Source organism: Ovis aries, chromosome 3 (assembly GCF_016772045.2).
Source record: "Ovis aries strain OAR_USU_Benz2616 breed Rambouillet chromosome 3, ARS-UI_Ramb_v3.0, whole genome shotgun sequence".
Taxonomy (NCBI): Eukaryota; Metazoa; Chordata; class Mammalia; order Artiodactyla; family Bovidae; genus Ovis; species Ovis aries.
The window spans coordinates 102,065,747-102,089,895 of record NC_056056.1 but is presented as its reverse complement, the minus strand read 5'-3'; the positions used below and the strand labels follow the sequence as shown (position 1 = coordinate 102,089,895).

The 24,149-nt window shown below is 44.3% G+C and overlaps 1 protein-coding gene across 1 annotated transcript; it reads right to left on the bottom strand.

The window, feature by feature from the left end:
* Positions 1-4,571: 4,571 nt before the first annotated feature.
* On the bottom strand, positions 4,572-13,930 carry LYG1 (lysozyme g1). The gene is given in 6 exon segments (XM_012173788.5): positions 4,572-4,820; positions 5,012-5,166; positions 6,036-6,040; positions 7,960-8,117; positions 8,991-9,094; positions 13,884-13,930. Coding segments are annotated over 6 exon segments (588 nt in total). The 3' UTR covers positions 4,572-4,701.
* Positions 13,931-24,149: the final 10,219 nt, after the last annotated feature.

The window sequence follows — 24,149 nt, the reverse complement described above, 5'->3', positions numbered from 1 at the left end:
GAGTGTGTCGTTCTGCTGATGCAGTTCAGTGAGCGCATAATGAGGTTCAAAGTCTACCAGAAGTTGGTTTTCTGCCATCTCGGACCTCACTGGTCCTGATCAGATTATGTCACATCCTCACTGGCTCTTTCATTCTTTTAAAGACTGTGCCCTGCACTCTTCCCTCCTGCTTCAGAGTCTTGTTCTTTTCTTCTGGGGACACCCTACCCAATCTGCCTACACGAGCTACCCTGGTGTGATTTCAGGACTTTATTCACCCAACTAATTCTCATCTGGGCTTGCAACCAGTGTCTCCCAGTTCACCTCCCTAGTGCCAGGGAAATGGAAATCTTCAAAGCTGTTTCCTGAGGGCTTCTCCATCTTCCTGTCCTGAGTGAGAATCCCTTCACTGGATTCAGGCTTCAGCGTGGTCTTGAAAGGCAGAGGGTTGGGAGACAAGAAGGAGGTAGCCCTGCAGGAGTTGAAGGACACTGATGGTCACGAGTAGTTTCTGCATACCCCTTAGCACAGAACGTAAGCACTTACACAATCACCCGGTATCTGCCCTGCATCTGTACCTTGTGTTCACGTGTGGCTGGGTGCTATTCTCAACTCAGTTGTGTGATTTAACAGTTCCTGAGGGCAGAACCCCTGATACAGTGCTTCATATATGCTGAGACAAAGTTGTTGTTTTAAAAAAATATTTTTGGTTGAAATGATGACAGTTGTTCTAGAATGACCCTCTGTAAAGTGTTGATAGATAGTTTTATAGTGTGCAACCATGAGACTAAATTTAGCAGTGTAGTGTGTTGTCAGTGTCCTTGAGGGCAGCTCCAACTATGGAATCAATGCGTGTGTGTTCTAAGTTGCTTCAGTCGCGTCCAACTCTTTGTGACCCCATGGACTGTAGCCCGCCAGGCTCCTCTGTCCATGGGATTCTCCAAGCAAGAATACTAGAGTGGGTTGCCAAGTTCTCCTCCAGGGGATCTTCCTGACCAAGGATAGAACCTGCATCTCCTGCGGCTCCTAACTTGCAGGCAGATACTTTACTGCTGAGCCACAGGGAAAGCCTGAGGAATCACTGTCTGGTGTCCTAAACAAGGGGAGAGCTTAACTGAGTTGGGGGAAATTGGATGTAGAAGACTCTGTGGTCCAGCGGAGGAGAGGAAGAGGTGAACTTACATGTCGAAAAGACCTAGGATTAAGATAATGTTGCAAAGTTTAAAAGTGACCCTCCTGAAACTGAAACTGCACATCAGAGATTGGGTCTTGAACCCACTGTTTTTAGAGTTGCCCAAAAAAGTTCATTTGGGCTTTTCCACAAAATGTAAAGGAAAAATCCCCACAAACTTTTTGGCCTACCCAATAATTGAGATCACACACCTGGTCTCAGGACTTAATGAAGTTCAGGTTCTTTATTTCTCATCGCAGAAAGAATTCATTGAGAGATGAGGTGGTGCCAGGGTCCAGCCCCTGCAGGATCTAGGGGAACCTGAAGGAGAAATGGCATTGGAGAATGAATGAATGAATGAGAGAGGAAAGAATAGAAGCTGATATTCCTTGGTTTACACAGAAAGCCAATAAAACCCCAAGACAAGGGACTTGCTCTGTTCACTGTGGCCGCAGGCGCCCTCCCGGTCTCCTGAGGGAGTGAAGATGCAGAGCGCCTTCCCATTCAGGTCTTAGAAGCCCAGGCAGGAAAGTGAACGCAGAGAGCCTCTATGCTTCAAGGGATCAGCCTGAAAAAGAGAGTAAGAGAGAGAAAGAAAGAAAGAAAGACACGGGGGAACCAGGCTTTCTTGGAACCGGTCCTGGTCCGTCACTTTATTTTTCAGGGAAGCTTTTATACCTTAACTTGTACATAGAGGGAAATGAAAGATGCGAAGTCATACAGAGTCAGCCCAAACATTACGTCTATTTTGTCTTCATCAAAACCAGGATTTTTTTCTGCATATCTTTCCCATAAACAATGTTGTGTACATTATCTTCTGGCCTTGGAGACCTGTGAACATTTTATGGCCCTCTTTTGATAAAGGCTGCTCAACCAGAAAACTTATTTTCCCTTGAAATGTTTTTTCTTTATATTTCTAATCTATGTCAGCCTCAGAAAGTATTAAACAGCATTACATTTCTCACAGAGCAAAGGTGCAGTGAGTTACAAGAAAGAACCAATTAGCTCAAAGGTCTGATGTGGTTAATTTCAAGGCTACACTTGTTTTTCTTACATTCCAACTATGTTAACTAATGCACTCCCAGGTGCACAGTGGACAAGAGATATGGGAACTTGGCAGCAAGCATTGGCTCAAGAGTGAAATCCTACACCAGCACTACTCTAATAGTTTTTAACTCTTTGAAAGGCTCTATAATTTTAGGCTTCCTATGCCTCTCACAGTTGGAAGGCTGTGAATAATCTTATGCGTAGCTGCAAGAGTCTGGATAAACCTGTCAGACAAGCTAGAACGCCAGCAGAGGGGGTTTGATTTTAAACACTCCTATCATGTCTAACAGACTTATTAGCTAGAGCCCTAAGTTGAGTTTTTTTCCAGAAAAATGTGGTCGGGGATAGCCCCCTGTTAATGTCAGAAGAGTTGGTGAAAGACATAAAATAGTAAGACAGACAGATTCTGGTTTTGGGGGTAGATGCTTGAGCAGGTCCAGGGAGCCCCTCGAATCCTGATCTGCCTTCGCCTATCAGGTCTTCTCTGCATGACCTTTGTCGTGGGTGGGATCTCCCATGGTGGCTCCCAGCAAGGCGGTAGCTAACAAGTAGATTAATTTAGAGAAACACACATTCCATAAACAGAATGCAAACTGTATCAAAAAGTAAGAGCCACCCCAGTGCATGGGGTTGTCTCAGGAAGGGAGAGAGGCCCTGGGAGAAACACCACACAGATAGACTATGGGCCATCTCCGAAAGTGAGAGGCCCTGAAATAGGGGGTGATCAGCTTTTATGGGCTGTGTAATTTCACAAGGTAATGAGTGAGAGGATTATAACAACTATTTTGGAGAAGAGGCAAAGATTTCTAGGAATTGGGCCACTGCCCACTTTTTGGCCCTTCACGGTGGACCTCCGAACTGTCATGGTACCTGGGGGTATGTCATTTAGCTAATATATTTGAATGGGCATAAACTGAGACTCAGGGTCTTTGTTGTTCAGTCACTAAGTCATATATGACTCTTTGTGCCCCCATGAACTGCAGCATGCCAGGCTCCTCTGTCCTGCACTGCCTCCCAGAGTTTGCTGAAATTCATGTCCATTAGTTAGTGATGCTATCTAACCATCTCATCCTCTGCTGCTCCCTTCTCCTTTTGCCTTCAATCTTTTCCAATATCAGGGTGTACCAGAAGTAAAATGTTCACACTCTTGGACCTAGTTAGTTCTAACTAGCTTTTGTTATATCCTCAATGACTTTTTTTTTTTTTTTTAAAGATTGTGCCTTACCACCTTCCCTACTGTTTCAAAGCTATTCCCCTCAGCAGATGGGTCTGGCCACCTTCTTACCCTTTTTCTCATTAAAAGTTTTCAATAAAAGTTTGAAACTATGAATTTTTCAAAGAAATAAGTGATAGGGTTGCCAGACACAATAACCAAATGTCCAGTTATGTTTGAATTTCAGATAGACAACAACTGTTGTTCAGTCACCAAGTCATGCCCAGTTCTTTGCAACCTCATGGACTGCAGCACCTCAGGCCCTCCTGTCCCTCACCATCTCCTGGAGTTTGCCCAAGTTCATGTCCATTGAATCGGTGATGCCATTCAACCATCTCATCCTCTGTTGCCCTCTTCTCCTTTTGTCTTCAACCTTTCCCAGCATCAGAGTCTTTTCCAATGAATCAGCTCTTCGCCTCAGGTGGCCAAAGCACTGGAGTTTCAGCTTCAGCATTAGTCCTTTCAGTGAGTATTAAGGGTTGATTTCCTTTAGGATTGACTGGTTTGATCTCCAAGGGACTCTCAAGATTCTTCTCCAGTACCACAGTTTGAAAGCATCAATTCTTTGGTGATTGGCTCTCTGCCTTCTTTATGGTCCAATTCTCACATCCATACATGACTACTGGAAAGACCATAGCCTTGACTATATGGACCTTTCTGGGAAAAGTGATGTCTTTGCTTTTTAGTACACTGTCTAGGTTGTGTTCCAAATATTGCGTGGGACTTGGACTAAAAAAAAATCATTTATCTGGAATTCAAATTTAACTAGAATCTAGTATTTTTATTTCCTAATCCAGCAATGCAGGCCGATGAGGTACTGGAAGCATTTCATGGAAATCCACAGTACAACTCATGCATATACACATGTATATGCGTGTGTATATGCTCAGTCATGTGCAACTCTTTGCAACCCCATGGACCGTAGCCTGCCAGACTCCTCTGTCCATGAGAATTCCCAGGCAAGAATACTAGAGTGGATTGCCATTTCCTTCTTCAGGGGATCTTCCCAATCCAAGGACCAAACCCATGTCTCCTGTGTCTTGGCAGGTAGATTCTTTCCCACTGAGCCACCTGGGAAGCCCAATAAAAATACCTTTAAAGAGACACAGCCCTTTATTTACACACACATCAGACCACAAAATGCAGGTAATAATCCTTTAATGTGATTCACGTTATTTTGACGACATTCAGGCAAACTCAGATTCACAGGTATTGGCCTCATTGGCTACTTTTATTTATGTAACAACTGAGGCCGGCTGCATGATAGGGATCTTAGGTTTGAGCTGAAGTTTTAGAAGCCTTGTCTCTTGAAGTACTTGGCTTGTGCAAGGACATCATTGCAGAAGTCACAGCTCAGGTCCTGGCTGCTTCGGATGTAGCCAGCACCTCCAGTGTAGGCACAGAGTCCACCTAGAATTTGTGACGTTGGTTAATGCTGACCCCACAGCCCCTCACGTGGCAGGGTGCTCAGCAGTTAACTCAGATTCTCTTTCTGAGTTGCTTTTCAGGAGGCAACTGAGTTTGGGGGAATCGGATGCAACATATTATATTGCATTCCTGTTAATTTCACTCTGGGAAACTGACCCATGGGGAACACGCACCTCTCAGGTACTGGTCAGGGGTCTAGGTTGGGAACCTCCTCTGGGTTTCTTTGATTCTTACATTCAGTACTTCAGTCACTCGGGAAACCTGGGCCTCACTGAACCAGGATGTGGGGCATAAAGACCAGGGTCCTGCAGGAAGAGAGGCAGTGGGTCTCGCAGCTTCCTGGGATCAAGGCTACTTTTTCATTTCCCTTCTTTTTCTCTCCTCCTCCTTTGGCAGAACCATTGCCACCTTCAATCTCCCCAAGGGTAAATAGTAAAGCTACAAGTTGGGGCAAGGGTTTCAGGGTAATGGTGACGGACGCAGCTGGAAATCAGAGGTGACACAGTGTAGGGACCAGTCTGATGCCCTCCTCCCATGCTGCAAACACAACCCCCCACCCCCAGAAAAGGTTAGAAAGGGGCTTTTCTATCTGTACTCGTAACTCTTCTTCCAGATACCTGAATGTCTGAAGCTATTTCTGACTTTTCTTAGACACTATGTGCGTCTTGGGAGAAGGCAATGGTACCCCACTCCAGTACTCTTGCCTGGAAAATCCCATGGATGGAGGAGCCTGGTAGGCTGCAGTCCACGGGGTTGCTAAGAGTTGGACACGACTGAGCGACTTCACTTTTCACTTTCATGCATTGGAGAAGGAAATGGCAACCCACTCCGGTGTTCTTGCCTGGAGAATCCCAGGGACGGGGGAGCCTGGTGGGCTGCTGTCTATGGGGTCGCACAGAGTCGGACACGACTGAAGCGACTTAGCAGCAGCAGCAGCAGCATGTGCGTCTCACCATACGTGGGAGAAATGTCTGACTCTGGGGAGATGGCTCGTCCTTCCCCAAGAATGAGATTTTAGAAAGAAGGCAGAACAGGGCAGGAGAAATGACGCTGGTGACAACATCACTAATGCTGTCCTCGGTCCCAGTTCTGCATTTTCCAGCTGCCAGGTGACTTTGCAGCAATGACTCTGTCCTTGCAAATCCACTTGCTAACTTGTACAGGATGGATGACTTGTCTTCCCCCACCCCCTCCAACCCCATCTGGGTGAGTCCCCAATCAAAAGAAGATAAAGTTTTTGAAAGTACCTTTAAATTGTCAAGTGTCACATACTTTGGGTAGCCTGTTTAAAGGTCATTGAGGAATATGTTTTCCTGAAAGCTTAAATTATGACTGCAATACTTAAAGGTTTCTCAACAACTAAAACAATAATGTGAAATACAGAGGAAAAAGCCTCATTGTCATCTTTGCCATTTCAGTTCCCCCAGCACAGAGTTAATTTAACAGTGGAATTCAACAGTTCCCTTAAATGTTCTATCTGGTTGTAAGTGATACTGGCCAGAATTAGCACAAAAATGAAACCGATCTTCACAACTAAGAATTGTGTAGACAGAAGACAAGGGAAAGACAAATTCAGTATTTGCTGAGAATCCACCAAATACCAACTACTTTTTCACATTGTTTCATTGAATCTTCATAATGATTCTCTGAGATTGCATTTTGTCGATGAGGAAACCGAGATCCAGGGAGAGTAAGTGATTTATCCAAGGTCACATGGTTACAACAGAGCAAGAACTCAGTCTGTGATCTCTCTCATGCACCATCACCTTATTGGAAATCCAGAATAGGGTATGGTTGAAGAAATTATGGCTCTAAGCAAGGCAGACGTGCTGGTCCCATCTCTCAGGCAGGGCTGGGCTCTTCCAGCTCCAGGGAGCACCTTTCACTCTGTATCCTGTGAAACTGCTCCAGGGAAGCCATCAGCAACAATATATGTGAAGGACATAAAAAGAGGGGAGGGCTTCCCTGGTGATCTTGTTGTTCAGTCACTAAGTCATATCTTTGTGACCCCATGGAGCAGCACGCCAGGCTTTCCTCTCCTTCACCATGTCCCAGAGCTTGCTCAAACTCATGTCCATTGAGTCAGTGATACCATCCAACCATCTCATCCTCTGCTGCCCCCTTCTCCTCCTCTTCTTGGTCTTTCCCAGCATCAGTCTTTCCCAATGAGTTGGCTTTTTGAATTAGGTGGCCAAAGTATTGGAGCTCCAGCTTCAGCATCAGTCCTTCAAATGAGTGTGTGAGTTGCTCGTTCTCTGCAGTCACATGGACTATAGCCCACCGGACTCCTCTGTCCATGGACTTCTCCAGGGAAGAGTACTGGAGCTTGTTGCCATTTCCTTCTCCAGGGAATCTTCCTGATCGAGGGATCGAACCCAGGTCTCCTGCATTGCAGGCAGATTCTTTACTATCTGAGCTACAGGAAAGTCCCATTGAATATTCAGGGTTAATTTCCTTTACGAATGACTGGTTTGATCTCTTTGCTATCCAAGGGACTCTTAAGAGTCTTCTCCAGAGCCACAGTTTGAAAGCATCAATTCTTTGGCTCTCTTCGTTCTTTATGGTCCAGCTCTCACATCCATCCATGACTACTGGAAAAACCGTAGCTTTGACTATACAGACCTTTGTCGGTAAAGTGATGCCTCTGCTTTTTAATATGCCATCTAGGTTTGTCATAGCTTTTCTTTCAAGGAGCAAGCATCTTTTAATTTCATGGCTACAGTCATCATCTGCATTGATTTTGCGGCCCAAGGGAATAAAGTCTTTCACTGTTTCCATTGTTTCTCCATCTATTTGCCATGAAGTGATGGGACCAGATACCACGATCTTAGTTTTTTGAATGTTGAGTTTTTTTTGAACGTTGCATTCCCTGGTGATTCAGTGGCTAAGACTCCATGCTCCCAATGCAAGGAACCCAGATTCAATCCCTGGTCAGGGAACTAGATCCCACATGCTGCAACTAAGACCCAGGGCAGCCAAATAAATAAATATAAATAAATATTTTCTTTAAAAATTAACAAATGTGAAGGAACCCCTTGGGTTGCAAGAAGTGACATATGAGATATCATGACTGATGGCAGGTTACCTGTACCACCCTGACCCCATCACCCACACCGTCCACATTGGCCAGGACGTTGCTGCCATGAGACTGCCTGGACAAGACACCAGTGATCACAGCAGGGTCCAGGCAGTACTTCTGGCCAACAGTATGTATGATAGGTCGATATCTCAGGAGGGACGGCATGTCTATTTCAGCCAGTCTTTCAGAAGCATGAACTCCTACAGCAAACATAGAAGGAAGGAGGAAGGTTGAGGTGATTTATGCTGAAACAGGAACTCAAGAGGAGAGAGAAAATGCACTCCAGGGGTCTGGGCAGTGGTCTAGGACTGAAAAGTCCAAGTTTGGGTCTGAAATCCCTGATGGCCATTCCTAGACCTGAGATTGTAATTCTCTTCCTTTGAACTTGAGACACTATGCCCAGAGAAGTGGCCTTTGTGCTCCTCAGCTGGGCTCTCAGGGGCTGCTCTGGCCAACCTGGGAAATTCCACAGGCACCATTGGCCCCTAAGCATCCCAGAGGGACCCAGGAAAACCAGCTCCCATACACACAGAATGTGAGAGAAAAGTTTTCCCAACCCTTCAAGGAGTCCTCAGAGAGTTTCCCTGGCAGGTATGCTCACCCCTGCCCACCTTTCTACCCTAAAATGACACCCAGAAAGCATGTGAGCTTAAACTTTTGAGAAACAATGAGAAATGACAAAAAAAGAAGATCAATACTAGTTTACCTGGCTATTTTACTGGTTTCACAAGCACTCTCATCCACCTTACAGTAGGTGCTATACTTCCCGTGGACACTCAGGAGAGCTGAGTGACTTGCTGAAGCCCCAGAACCAAGACACTCAGACAAGCTCTGTGGACCCCACATCTAGTACCCTCTTCACCACTCCACCAGGTGGGGCTGTGGGAGGCAGTGGGGACCTGAAGGATATGCCGAAAGGATCAAAACTGTGGGAAAGGACAGAGAGGCCTAGGGTGGCCTCCTGAGGGAAGCGTCAGAGCCCTGTGGAAGACACCTTTGCTGAAAGGAATCACCTTCTGAGAGAAAGAGGAAGAAGAGGAGGAAGGCAGGGTGGACAGAAAGATGATGAATACCGCAGTAGCTCAGGCCTTGACGCCTTCCGATGCCACAAGACACCCCAGGGGTGTGGAGGGTCCGGATGTCTCCACGGCATCCCCAACTGCTGCTTTCTGATGACCTACAAATGGAGGAAGTGCCAGTCTGAGACACTGAACTAGGAGTTCTAATCCTACTCTGTCCATTACGAAGTGGCATTAATAAAAATATCTGGACAAAAATCAATGACAGTGGCAATCACGCAGCCATGGAAAGCATTCTGAAATTTATAGTATGGCGACTAAGTGATTACAGAAACTAGTGTCTCACCTCCTCTTCCATGGACTTGAGGAACAGTTGGAGTTATAAGCCTTGCACACCTCTGGAGCTGAACAGTGCTGCTGGGTGGGTATCTTGGAATCAGAGCAGAGATCCTGCGCTCCCGTAAGCTAGTCTGCATCTTGAGTCTTAGGCGAGCCCTCAGAGCTTCTCCCTCATACTCCTCACTCTGTAGTCTGGGGAGACACTTGTGCTTGCTCGGGAGAAACACACAGTGTGAAGCCTGATCTCCTTGAGAGCTCAACCCAGAGTTAAAGTGAAGGCACAGCTGATAAACTGGACTCAGAGTTGGCTTCCCCTGCTCTAGGGCACACTTCTAGGTGGGAGCCTAAGACAGCAAAGAGGGGAGGATGCACTGTGAGGTCCAGGACCAGGTCTCTGCAGCAGTCTTCCTCTTCCCTCTTCTTCCCTTTCCCCTCTTGCCCTTCTGTCTCTCTCTCTAACTCCCATTCTAGTCACTGAAGGGGCGAGCATTCCCTAGAATTTATAGTTCACATCAGGAGGGCACACGAGCCAGCAACAGAGCGCAGAAGACTGCCCCTTGACAGAATCATCTCACTGCTATCAGCTTGTAAGCACTTCCCACTAGATTACTCTTTTTTATTTATTTCATCTTTGACTAAATTGGATTGTCATCAAATCTTCATGATATGCAGATTTTGGGAAGTATATCTGCTGCACATCATCATCTGTGTGCTTGTTTGTGTGCTAAGTCACTCAGTCATGTAGTCAGGCCTGTAGCCTGCCAGCCTCCTCTGTCCATGGGATTCTCCAGGCAAGAATACTGGGGTGGCTTGAAGATCTTCCTCCAGGGATCTTCCCAACCCAGGGATTGAACCTGTGTCTCTTACGTCTCCTGCACTGGCTGACGGGTTCTTTACCACTGGCACCACCTGGGAAACCCACTGTAGGTTTATGTAAATGCATTTTAAAGTTCTGTTTTCTTATTAAGAATTTCATGGGGTTGACATCTGAAAATACAGGTATTTTAGAATAAATACTACTTTAAAACCTTTCAATGAGTAACCTAAGAGAAATGAGGAAATGAAGTGACTTGATGTTTTATGAGTGTACTAAAAATTAAACAAGCAACATTTTCTTGTTCATTTTTTAATCAGTGCACTCTTATCTTTATAATTGGTGACAAATACCCTTAACAGTAGTTGGTTGTGCTACTCATGATTCCTTGCCCTCTAGCCTCTTCCTAGTCACATCATATGATACGCTCCCCGAAGTTCCTTTTGTTTCTCTTGTAACAGTCTTTATTTTGAAGTCTATTTTGTCTGATGTGAATATTGCTACTCCAGCTTTCTTTTGATTTTCATTTGCCTGGAATACTTTTTCCATCTTCTCAGTTTCAGTCTGTACGTTTTCCTAGATCTGAAGCAGATCACTTGTAGGTAGCATCTGTTCGGATCTTGTGTTTGTATTCATTCACCCAGTCTGTGTCTTTTGGTTGGAGCATTTAATCTATTTATGTTAAAGGTAATTATCAATATGTAGGGCTTCTCTGGTCGCTCAGTGATAAAATAATCCACCTGCAATGCAGGAGATGCTTGTCTGTGGGTTCAAACCTGGGTCAGGAAGATCCCCTGAAGAAGGAAATGGTGACTCACTCCAGTATTCTTGCCTGGAGAATCCCAGGCTGCAGTCGATGGGGTTGCAAGAGTTGGACACGACTTAGCTACTGAACCACCACCACCACTGTGTTCTTACTACCATTTTGTTAATTGTTTTGGATTTGTTTTTGTAGCTCCTTTTTGTTCCCTTCCTCTTTTGTCCTCTTCTACTGTGATTTTTTTTTTACTAACTTTAGTGTTATGTTTGGATTCCTTTTTCTTTTTTGTGTGTGTACCTACTGTAGATTTTTGGTTTGCAGTTAACCATGAGATTTTGATATAGCAGTATATAAACAAGATTGTTTTAAGCTGCTGTCTTCTAATTTCAGATGCATTTTCAACATCCTGCATTTGTGCACTCCTTTTCTCACACTTGCTGGTTCTGATATCACATTTGTGTACAGATGATTTCCTACCTTTACTGTATGTTTGCCTTTACAGGTGAACTTTTCAATTTGTAATTTTTTTTCTAGTTGTGGCCTTCTCTTCTCCACCTAGAGAAGTTCTTTTAGGATTAGTTGCAAAGTTGGTCTGATGGTGCCAAATTCTCTTGTCCGTAAAGCTTTTGGTTTCTTTGTTTGATCTGAATGAGAGCCTTGCTGGGTAGAGTATTCTTGGTTGTAGTTTCTTCCCTTTCATCATTTTAAATGTATCATGCCTTTCCAGCCTGCAGAGTTTCTGCTGAGAAATCAGCTGATAATCTTATGCAAGTTCCCTTCTACATTATTTGTTACTATTCCCTTGTTGCTTTTAGTATTTTTCCTTTGTCTTTTATTTTTGTCAATTTGATTACTATATGTCAGCAGCATATTCCTCCATAGAGGCTGCTATTTCTGGACTTGGGTTACTGCTTCCTTTCCCATGTTAGGAAGGTTTTCAGCTATTATCTCTTTAAATATTTTCTCAGGTCCTTTCTCTTGTTCTGTCTTCTCTTTTTAGGACCCCAATAGTGTGAATGTTGGTGCATTAAATGTTTTCACAGAGATCTCTTAGACAGTTCTCATTTCTTTTCATTCTTTTTTCTTCATTCTGTTCTGCAGCCATTCTGCCTTCCACCTCACTTATCTGTTCTTCTGCCTCAGTTATTCTTCTATTGATTCCTTCTAGTGTATTTTTCATTTCGGTTGTTGTATTGTTCATCTCTGTTCGCTCTTTATTTCTTCTTTGTCTTTATTAAACATTTCTTGTATCTTCTTGATCTGTGCCTCCATTGTTTTCCAAGGTCTTGGGTCATCCTTCTTATCATTACTGTGAATTCTTTTTCAGGTAGATTGCCTATTTCCACTCACTCCACTTCAGTTGTTCTTCTGGGGTTTTATCTTGTTCCTTCATCTGGACCATATTCCTCTGCTGTCTGGTTTTGTCTAACTTTCTGTGATTGCAGTTTTTGATTTGCAGGCTGCAGGAATGTAGTTCTTGCTGTCTGCCCCCTGGTGAACGAGGCTAAGAGGCTTGTGCAGGCTTCCTGGTGGGAGGGACTGGAACCTGCCCACTGGTGGGTGGAATTGGGTCTTGTCTTTCTGGTGGTAGACAGGGATGTGTCAGGGAGTATAGTTTGTTAGACAGCTGTGTGCTCAGGACAACTTTAAGCAACCTGTCTGCTGATGCGTGGAGCTGTGTTCCCACTCTGTTGGTTGTTTGGCTTGAGACATCCCAGAATTGGAGCCAACCACCTGTTGGGTGGGGCCAGGTCCAAGAGGGCTCATGCCAAGGACTGCAGCCACCAGTGTCCTTGTCTTCATGGTGAGCCACTCCCCCTCCCTCCACAAGAGACCATCAGATATTAGCAGGTGAGTCTGACCCCATCTCTGATGAGGTCACTGCATTTTACCCTGATTCCTGGTGTGCACGAGACCTTATGTACACCCTCCAAGAGTGGAGTCTCAGTTTCCCCCAGTCCTATGGAATTCCTGCAATCAAACCCCACTGACCTTCAAAGGCAAATTCACCGGGGGTTCCTCCTCCCATTGTCAGACTCCCAAGCTGGGGACCCTGACATGGGCTCAGAATTTTCATTCCGGGTGAGAGAACTTGGGTGGTATGATTATTTTCCAGTTTGTGGGTCACCCACCTGGCATGTATGGGATTTGATTTTATCAGATTATGGCCCCCCCCACCATCTCATTGTGGCTCCTTCTTTGTCTTTGGATGTAGGATATCTTTTTTGATAGGTCCTAGCATATTTTTGTTGATGCTTGTTCAGCAATTAGTTGAGATTTTGGTGTTTCCGTAAGAAGAGGTGAGCTCACATCCTTCTATTCCACCATCTTTCTCCTCTTCCCTACTTTGTTATAGTCCCAAAATTCCTTGTAAAATTTAAAAATATATATTTCTTGAATTGGTGGGTCAAGAAAGATATGTAAAGCCGGCCCCATTTGAGAAATTTTTAAATTTCAGATCCAGGAAAAAAAAAATTGCTTCTCTTAAGACACTATGCTTCCTCTTTTCCTTTGTCAAAAACATGACCTCTTCCTCTTTGCCCCAATTGCAAGGAACCTTAGGACCAAATCTGAAATTCAAGCATGGCAACAACGTCAGCCTCAGCGGTAAACTGAGTCACTTCTCCTTGACCCCCAAAATGCTAGTTTTCTATGGAACTACATTAGTTTTACAGTAGTAAATCACCTTAATCCTTCTGTAGAGATATATGGCCTATTAATAAATTCAGTAAGCACTTTTGGTGAAAGAATTTTTATAGAGGAACAATGAGCATTGTTCAATGGTATAGATTTAAAGTCTGGCTTCAAGCAATGCTGCTGTAAGCCCTCCCCTCATTCTGGAGAACTCCCTGCTTTTGTGAGGCATCTGGGAAGAGACTGTGGATGGCAGTTACCAAACCCAGGATTTGTTGAACAGCTTGGGGAAAAAAACTGCAGGTTTTTTTTCCACTGCAGTTTTAAGTATCAGAAATACCACTGTATTCCCATGCTTATCTTTCCCATCTCCAAGGTCATTTGGGAAAATGAAGCACACTCACCTGTAAGGACAAGGAGGCCTAGAAGCAGCCATAGCACAGACATATCAGTGACTTGGCACCACGGATCCTGAAATGATTTTTAGATAGAAATTAGCTTGAAAATGTGAAAATATCAGCTGTCATCATAACACTATGTACTGTTTCTATGGAAATGCGTGCAAAGAATGAAGTGTCCCTTCAGACCGTGTCCCTATGTCCGAATAAGAAAGTTAATTATTGGAATCAGAATGAAATAAGTTGAACTGGGACATATGCTCCATCTGTCCTTTTAATTAAAAGTGATGAGACTCCTGTTCAGCCCACAGAGACTCAACATACTGTCAAGCTACAGAATACTGATTCTTTCAAGAAACCAAGATACTCTGATTCTCAACATGGAGAAGCATGGTGACCTGACTACAGATCTTGAAAAGGAAATTTCTGATGTTTGTACCTTATCCTAGTAGTCTCCTTATTATCAAAATATAATTACCAAAAGGAGAATTTTATATTAGTATTTCACTTACTTTGGGTCTTTTTCCTTTAGGTTAGAGGAAAGGTTACACTTTCCTCAGTGCCTTGCGGTAGTCTTTGCTATAAGAAGGATCTGAGTGTTCATTGCAGCACTGTTTAGAATAACTAGGACATGGAAGCAACCTAGATGTCCATCGACAGATGGATGGATAAAGGTGTGGTACATATACACAATGCAATCTTACTGAGCTATAAAAAGGGACACATTTGAGTCAGTTCTGATGAGGTGGATGAACCTAGAGCCTATTACACAGAGTGAAGTCAGAAAGAGAAAAACAATATTTTATGTTAATGCACATATATGGAATCTAGAAAGACAGTACTGATGACCCTACTTTCAGGGCAGCAAAGGAGACACACACGTAAAGAACAGACTTTTGGAAACAGTGGGAGAAGGTGAGGGTGGAATGATTTGAGAAAATAGCATTGAAACATATGCATTACCATATGTAAAATAGACAGCCAGTGGGAATTTGCTGTATGATGCAGGGAACCCAAAGCCAGTGCTCTGTAACAACCTAGAGGGGTGGGATGGATAGGAAGGTGGGAGGGATGTTCAAGAGGGAAGAGCATATGTATACCTACGGCTGATTCATGTTGATGTATGGCAAAAACCATAATAATATTGTAAAGTAATTATCCTCTAATTAAAAAAGAAAAATAAAGAAGGAGCTGGAAGACATTCCCACTCCTCTAAGCCCCTAGCCTGGGCATCTCAGACCCTTTTGGTCACCTTGAGTCATGTTCCCTGTTCTCCATCTGCCTAGGCGAGAACAGACCTGGGCCAGAGCCTGGGGATACCAATAAACAGGCTATTTCTGCCAGCAAAGTTAAACCCCCATGAAGTCAGGTCATGGTCGGGGTCCAGGAGTGAACTCATAGTGGGCTCAGCAGACAAGAGATCAGACAACTGGTCACCGTCAAGCACTTGCTCTCAAGTTCATTCTCATCCCAACCATTTTTCTAATCATCTTCCTCATGTATAAAGAGCCCTGGTTCCCCCAGTAGTTACTAAATGAATACACAAATGCCACCCAGGACAACTTGCTGTTGACCCCAGGGAATGCCTGAAGAGCCACCGCCTGCCCCCAAAAGCCTCCACCTTCACCTGCCCCAAAGTCTCCACCTTCACCTGCCCCAAAGCCTCCACCTCCAACCCCTCCCACTGCAGCTCCTCCCAGCATCTCCTTTGGTCAGCTGAGCTTGGCTACCATCATTTTGAATTATTACTATCATTACAAGTAGAGCGTGAGTATAAATATGTACTCAGCAATTTTGTAATGCTCTTTTAATCTTTTTTGTTTGAAAGTTAGTCTTTTGGGTGGTTCTTTCTAAACACCCAGGAAGAGAATATGTCCCAAGATGAAGAAGAGGTATTAAGAAAGTTATTTGAACAAACAAAAAGCCATGCTTTTCATTTTTCTTCCCTACAGTATCAAGATGGTCTATTTGATTTCCCTTAGATGAGCAGAAAATGCTGTGCTCAGTCCAAAACACCAGAAAGATACAGGAACTTGGAATCTCAGCTGTGTCTGCAGGCACTCTCAGATTCAGTCACCTAACAGCAATCAGCCACTGAGCCCCCAGCACTGAATGAAAGAGGACACTCTGGCCCAGGAAAAAGAATAAAGAGCCATGTAGGTGCAGGAAAAGCTCATAGTTTCATGAAAGTGTATCTTTACAGAGGCTTCTCACTGGCTTTCTGGAAAGGACCCATCAGAAAAAAGCACTGCTTGCATCCAATTGCTAAAGCCAGAGTATTTCACTCTTTTTACTGTTTTTCCAAGGAGCAAAAATACTTCTTCTTGGAAACCAAAGTAGAAGAACTTAGCTTTTATTGCAATATGAAAGCTTGTCTCATTTCCCAGCCATGGAACTAAATGTGTTGAGTGCGCTCTTGAATACAAAAAGACTATGTAAACACACATGCCAATGACTTAGGAACACAGAGTCACTTTCTTCTTTTTTTGTTCCAATTATATCAGGAAGGAGCAAGAAGTGACAATAAGATGTCGACACAGCATAATGAAGCAACCTAAACTCTGTGACCCAACTTTCCAGGTGCCAGAAAGTAGTCTATGTTCAGAAGAGAGTGTTGAGGCGTCACTGGAGTGTATGTGAGGACTGTCCACAGGCCACCCAGGACTGATCTGGTCACACCCCGCGGCTTCCACCACTTGGAACTACTATCAAAGTGTCAGGTCATTTGTGATGCCAAGCATGGCAACCCTCTTCTCCCTTCCTGAAAGCAGAACAGTGACAGACAGCATGAGGGTGTCAAACTGGGGAGTGCCCTGAAAACTGACAACCTCAACACCCCCAGGTGTCCGCCGGGGTCCAGCCCCCACAGGATCCAGGGGAACCTGAAGGAAAAACAGCGTCAGCGATTGATTTAGAGAGAGATAATGAAAGAAGGTTGTAGATAAGAAAATAGAGGAGAGAAAGAGGCTGATATTCCTTCGTTTACACAGAAAGCCAATAAAACTCCCAGACAAGAAGTTTCCCTGTTCACGGAGGCCACTGGTGCCCTCCTGGTCTCCTAAGGGAGTGAAGACACAGAACGTCTTCCTGTTCAGGTCTTAGAAACCCAGGCAGATAAGTGAACGCAGGGAGCCTCTATGCTCCAAGGGATCAGCCTGAAAAAGAGAGCAAAAAAAAAAGAAAACAAGAAAAACACGGGGTGACCAAGCTTCTTCGAGCAAAGCCCATTTTTTTTTTATTTTCAAAGGGTCTTTTATACCTTTACTTGTACATAGAGGGAAATGAAAGATGCAAAGTCATACAGAGTCAGCCCAAACATTACATCTGTTTTGTCTTTATCGAAACCAGGATTTTTTCTGCAAACCTTTCCCATAGACAATGTTGTGTACATTATCTTCTGGCCTTAGAGGCCTGTGGACATTTTATGACCCTCTTTTGATAAAGGCTGCTCAACCAGAAAACTTATTTTCCCTTGAAATGTTTTTTCTTTATATTTTTAATCTATGTCAGCCTCAGAAAGTATTAAACAAGTTACATTTCTCACAGAGCAAAGGTGCAGTGAGTTACAAGAAAGAACCGATTAGCTTAAAAGTCTGATGTGGTTAATTTCAAGGCTACACTTGTTTTTCTTACATTCCAACTATGTTAACTAATGCACTCCCAGGTGCACAGTGGATAAGAGATATGGGAACTTAGCAACAAGCATTGGCCCAACAATGAAATCCTACACCAGCGCTACTCTAATAACTTTTAACTCTTTAAAAGGCTCTATGTTTTAGGCTTCCCGTGCCTCTCACAGTTGGGAGGCTGTGAATAATCACATGCGTAGCTGCAAGAGTCTGGATAGACCTGCCAAGCAAGCCAGAATGCTAACAGAGGGGGTTTGATTTGAAATACTCCTCTCATGTCCAGGAGACTTATTAGCTAGAGGCCTAAGTTGATTTTGTCCAGAGAAATGTGGTCCGGGATAGCCCCCTGTTAATGTCAGAGGAGTTGGTGAAAGTCATCAAATAGTAAAACAGACAGATTCTGGTTTTGAGGTAGATGCTTGAGAAAGCCTAGGGAGCCCCTTGAGTCCTGAAGCCTTGCTTAACAGTTCTCTTCCACATGACCTTGTCATGGGGGGGATCTCCCGTGGTGGTTCCCGGCAGGGGTCAGTTTAGGTCCTGGTGGCCTCCCCTCACCCTCCCTCCACTGAGCACTTTGTAATTCTTAAAGCAGGTTTAGATCTGAAAGGCATAGTAGACCATTTCCTCCTCAGTTAAACAATGTTTCTTGAAAAAGTGGAAATAAAGGTCTTTGCACTTCTCTCACCAGAGAGCCCCCATCTGTTTTCCGCAAATGTTCTCCCAGATTTTCCCCATAAATCTTAAACCACAGGCATCCCAGGTCTTTGGGGCCTTCCAACCTGCCTGGAAAAGGTGCCATGTTAACATCCTAAGGTCCTGGGAGATGGAGGTGGCCCTGCCCCATCGTGCCCCACCCCATTTGGTCCTGAAGGGATTGAGAACTTCTCTGTACACCCTCACCCTGGCTTTAATGCTGACTCGGGTCTCTTGCTTGCCGCTGTGGACTAACAGGCCTTTCTACCGAGAGCAGCATCATGTCTTGCCATCTCCTCTCTTTCTCTCCCTCCTCGCACACTCCCTCGCATTTCCCACAGGCTGCTATGCACCACCAGGCCTTAAAATTAAGATAGCAGCAATGACAGTCACATAGGGAATGTTTCTGCCATTAAGACCACGTTTTCTCGAGTCAAACATAAGCTGCCTTCTAAGCTCATTTTTTGCAGAGTTGCATTTTGGCATGCTCTGTGAAAATATGTATTTAGTGAATTTGGACTGGTAAGCAAGGAACCAACCTGGAAGGCTCAAGCTCTTCTCTTCACTCTCTGCAGACAAATCCTTTCCTGGTCGATAGAAATCTAGGAGGGAGTTCTTTCTCTCCCTTTGGCCCTTGTGCCTGCTTTCCTCATTTTTCCTATCTTGGATTTCCAGAGTTGAGAACTCCATGAAGTTTCTCTCCCAGTGCTGAGGATTGTCCCAGGAATATCCCATTCTTTTTTTTTTTTTTTTTTCGCTACACCATGTAGCATGCAGGATCTTAGTTCCCCAACCAGGGGTCGAATCCACTTCCCCTGCAGTGGAAGCATGAAGTCTTAACCACTGGACCACCAGGGAAGTCTTAAGGAATATCCTATTCTGAACAATAATCAAGTCCAATAGACTGTGGTCTCTCTTCCACCCAAGACTCTTGAAGCCTGTCCAGTCTTTGACTCTTGGACATTGCCAAGTTTATGCTGTTAGACTTGTTGGCCTTCAATCTTTCACAGCCTCCAGAGAAGACAGGAGTTTGTTACAGCAGCCTCACTTAAGGTGGGTGGGGTTACATCTGGAAAAATACAAACACCTCTGTCTTTTGGCTTTGAATCCACAAAAGAAGACATCCCATTTGGCCCATCACAGTTCCTGTTAAATGCACACATATTTCTGTTCTCCATTTTTTTCTCTTGCCCATGGTCCCTTCCCTAGTGGCTCAGCGGTAAGGAATCCGCCTGCCAGTACAGGAGATGCAGGTTTGATCTCTGGAATGGAAAGATCCCCTGGAGTAGGAAATGGCACCCCACTCCAGTATTCTTGCCTGGGAGATCCCATGGACAGAAAATCCTGGTGGACTACAGTCATGGGGTTGCAAAAGAGTTGGACATAACTTAGCAACTAAACAACAACAAATCCAAAAGTAACTATTAACACATTTTTAAATTAAAAGAAGTCTAAACATGTGTAGGTATTATTATAAAAATCATTCTATCATCTATATAATCTTTTACAACTTGAGTTTTCCTTGCAAGTTTCTTGAGTTTTCTCTGACTCCAGTTTTTCTTATTTACTTAGCAGCAGACTCGCAATCATTATCAGTTTATCAGTTTTTCATACAAAATAGGCCTGAGCAGGGTTCCACCACTCACCTGTCTTCACTGAGCTCTTGTTCCTAGAGCCCATCAGCCCATCTCCCCTTATATAGAGTCCCTGGCCTGCTTCCTCTTTCAAAAAGTGTTGGCTTCATCCTCTTGGGAAGAGAGTTATGGCTAAGTCTTACAAATTATAGTAATCATCAAAATAATTATAAAGACTTTGAACTTATACAGGGCCTTTTATTCAGGAATGTTCTGACATTTTGTAAACATTAGTCAATTAGATCCTGACCACACCTAAGAGGGCAGATCCTACTTCTATTCACTTTGACACTTTCAGGTCCTACATGGGTTGGTGCTCAGTATGTCTGACTCTTTTGTGACACTATGGACTTTAGCCCACCAGACTCCTCTGTCCACGGAATTCTGCAGGCAAGAATGCTGGAGTGGGCTGCCTTTCTTTCTCCGGGGGATCTTCCTAACCCAGGGATCAAACCCATGCCTCCCATGTCTCCTGCATTATAGGGGGATGCTTTACTGCTGAGCTATCGGGAAAGCCCCTTCAGATCCTACACTTGTTTTTATTTTCACCAATTTCTAGGAATGGGGTCAGGTAAGAGAAGGAAGTTAGGAAGGAAAGAAGGAAGAAGGAAGAAAGGGAGGGAGGAATTGAACTGAATTTGGAGTATTAGAAGCTCTTATTTTTGGTTTGTATTTTAGGCAACAAGAGCCACGCCTTAGGCTGAATGATGCTCTTTTGTACCCATCCAATACCTACAGTTTGTTCCTAAATGTCTACCCCAATAAATACTACAAGACGGTTTATGTGAAGTTTCAAGGAAAGACTCTTTGCCCCAGATTGCCCAAAGGATGAATTTTGCAATTAAAAGAGGGCACCTCCTGCATCGCCATGCCCTATGTCCCATTTCTACTGAATGGCTTGATTGCCACCAAACAGCCCCACTGTTTGCTCTGCGCCTATGGACAGGCTCCTTCCTCTGGTGGAAATGCCCTTGGGGACCGGATCGGTGTCTCCTTAGTCTACAACCCCAGCACCTAACATCCTGCCCAGCACCTATAAGATGCTCGACCCATGGAATAAGGGCTTGCTCATTGGCTGACCTGCTGATAATCTATCTCCTCTGCATCCCCTGCCTTTTCCCAGCCCTCTGCTCTGCCGCAGCTGGAATGTTGGCTCCATGAGAGCAGTGAACTTGGCAGCTTCATTCACGGCTGCATCCTCAGATTCCAGATCAGAGTCTGGCACATTGTTTGTATTCAGTAAATACTTGCTGAATCAGTCAACGCAGAAAGAGTTCCTTCAGTCTCACCCAGTCTCCAACCCCACATCCTATCTTAGGTTCCATTTTGCCTGGAGGATATTTCAGCCTGAAAACAACTTGAGAGCAAAGCCTGGGTCTTTTTCCCTGTATTGTCTAAATGGCACCTGAGAGGTATTTGGCAGATGTTGCTGGAATGAATAAAAGAACCAATGGATATTTATGACTTGGGGAAGTCACTGATTCTGTATCTATGACCCAGACTTTGGAGATGGATTTCCTGGTTCTCTCCCCAGGGCAGAGATGGTGGGGCTACAAGAAGGCAGGGTTTTCTGAGCAAGCATCCAGACCCAGAGACCAAGAGTTCCTGATTTTCACATTTGTGGAGAGGCTGTGAGAATGCTGATCTCCTCTCTGTTGTTGGCAGAGTTGGGATGAAAAGCAGGTAAATAGGGACTTCTCTAGTGATCCAGGGGTTAATACTTTACTTTCCAATGCAAGAAGTGTGATTTCAATCCTGATCTGGGAGCTGAGATCCCACATGCCTCATGGCCAAAAAAAAAAAAAAAAAAAAAAACCACGTAAGACAGAAGCAATATTGTAATAAATTCAATAAAGACTTTAAAAATGGTCCACATCAAGAAAAAACTTTTTTTTAAAAAAAAGGAGATAAACAACATACCCTATTATAAACCATATCCCTACCAAACCATGGAATCCTCTCTTTATTTTGTCTACAAAGGTCTAGCACACACCCATGACAACTCAAATTCATTAGAATGTGTGGAAATTTGGAAAAGCCCTGGGCTCATCTGTGAAGGCATCATGTCCCCAAGGCCCATCTAACCCAGTACTGAAGGCACATATCAGCGTCTTGGAAGGCTCTCCCCTGGTTGGCAGCCTGCATGTTGCCTGGCAACAGCTCCCATAAATGATGCCCACTAATGCCCTCAGGCTTTGTTCAGTCTTCAGCAAGTCTCTATGGACAACCTTCCTTTCAAAGGCCTGGCGGACACCCCATGGGGAAGCTGGGAGAAGTATTGAAAAAATAGCTTGTTGAACGTGCTTTTAAGTGAGAATAAAGAGGAAACAGCTCAAGATATTCCTTGCCACACTTCTGTAATTCTGACACCAATTTCAATGTGTGTGTTTTGTCCTATTCAAGTAGTTCTGTGATACCAGCTGAGTCTTACAATTTAACTCAATTCTGATACTATCTACCTGGAAATCAGATCCCACAGGTTAAGCTCTCAGTCCTGTAAGACTGCCCTCTGCTCCCACCTCCAACTTCAGAAGCCAGTTGTAAGTTCAGGTTGCACCTGGGCTTCTGCCATATTGCTGTAGGTCAGAGGCGCCAATGAGCTCTCCATGGATTCCATTAATTTGCTAGAAGGGTATAGAACTCAAGAACTTTTTACTTACAAGATCATCAGTTTGTTATAAAAGGTGCATCTCAGGAACAGCCCGATGGGTAAGATGCCCTAGGGCAAGGGGTGGGGAAGGGATGGAGAGCGCCCCTTGTGCTGGGAACACTCTGAACTCCACATGCTCACCAGCCCAGAAGCTCTATGACTCCTCTCCTTCTGGGTTTTATGGAGGCTTCATTGTAGAGGCAGGATTGATTAAATCACTGGTTACTGGTGACTGAATTCAATCTTCAACCCCTCTCCCCTCGGTGAGATTGGAAGTTCCAGTCCTCTGACCACTTGATTGATTCCCTGGAAACCAGCCCCCATCCTTGGAGTCTTTCATTAAAATAACAAAAGACAACTTTATGGTTCTCATCACTGAGGAAATTCTAAAGGCTTTAGGCTTTAGGGGCTCTGTGTCCAGAAGGGGACAAATGGAGGGGCGGAGCTTGGAACCCAGGTTTAGGCTAAGAGCCTAACCTGTTTTGCCTTAGATGCTGCTCCAGGTGGCATTCAATTATTCTTCTTTTTAAATATTTATGCTTATTTATTTGGCTGCGCTGTGTCCTCGATCTTCAATCCTCGCTGCAGCTTGCAAACTTAGATTTGGCATGCAGGATCTAGTTCCCTGACCCGAGTCAGCCACTGGATCACAAGGGAAGTCCCTTGGCAGCCCTTCTCTCCCTCCCCTGAGGCTGGTCCTAGACACGCGCTTGGGGTGCAGTCTCACAGAATGTACCCCGTGGATCCTGGGTGTGATATACTCACTCTGTGGGTAGGCTGAAGACGGCTTTCCTGTTTCCATATCCTGAAAGGATCTTTTTGCTTTTCTAAGAGTAAGGAAGAAACTGATCTGATCTGATGTGCATCTGTAGAATCTTTTTATTCATTTGAAGAGATCCTATGGTCTTATAAACCTTATTATCGCTCTTTCATGCATGCATGCATGCCCAGTCGCTTCAGTCGTGTCCGACTCTTTGAGACCCCATGGACTGTAGCCTGTGAGGCTTCTCTGTCCATAGGATCCTCCAGGCGAGAATACCGAAGGGGGTTGTCATGCCCTTCTCCAGGGGATCTTCCTGACCCAGGGACTGAACCTACATCTCCTGCGTCTCCTGAATTGCAGGCGGATTCTTTACCACTGAGCCACTGGGGAAGCCTGTTCTTTAACCAAAGATTAGTCAAAACCCCAGGAACAATAAAATCTATGCAACCTTTTCTTCATACATTGAACACAGAATTTATGGATGATTTTTTTCCTGTTTCTTTTCACAGTGTAGGATGCCATCCTCAGAAAGAAAGGTCTACGCTCTCATTTTAAAAGTCCATATCTTCCAGTTTTCGATGAAGTCAATGTGAAGGAAAGCTATGATTGAAATTTCAGTCTAAGAAAAATTTGACTACCAAAAACTGTCGGATGGGAAAAGGTATCATGTCTAAATATGCTGCTGGTTGCTGCAAGGAAAATTTGAAACCTAACTGCTTTTCTTGTCAGTGATTGCTGGCAGAAGAGAGATATTTTGATCAATCTTGTTCACAAGAAGCCTCCTGCCAGCTCTGGGGTTCAGAGAATTGTTCTTAGTAGTCAAGCCCCAGTTCATTGAGAGGTTCTTCCATGCTTGTTTTTCTCTGGGGGAAAATCTTCTATTTTGCAAGACTACTTTT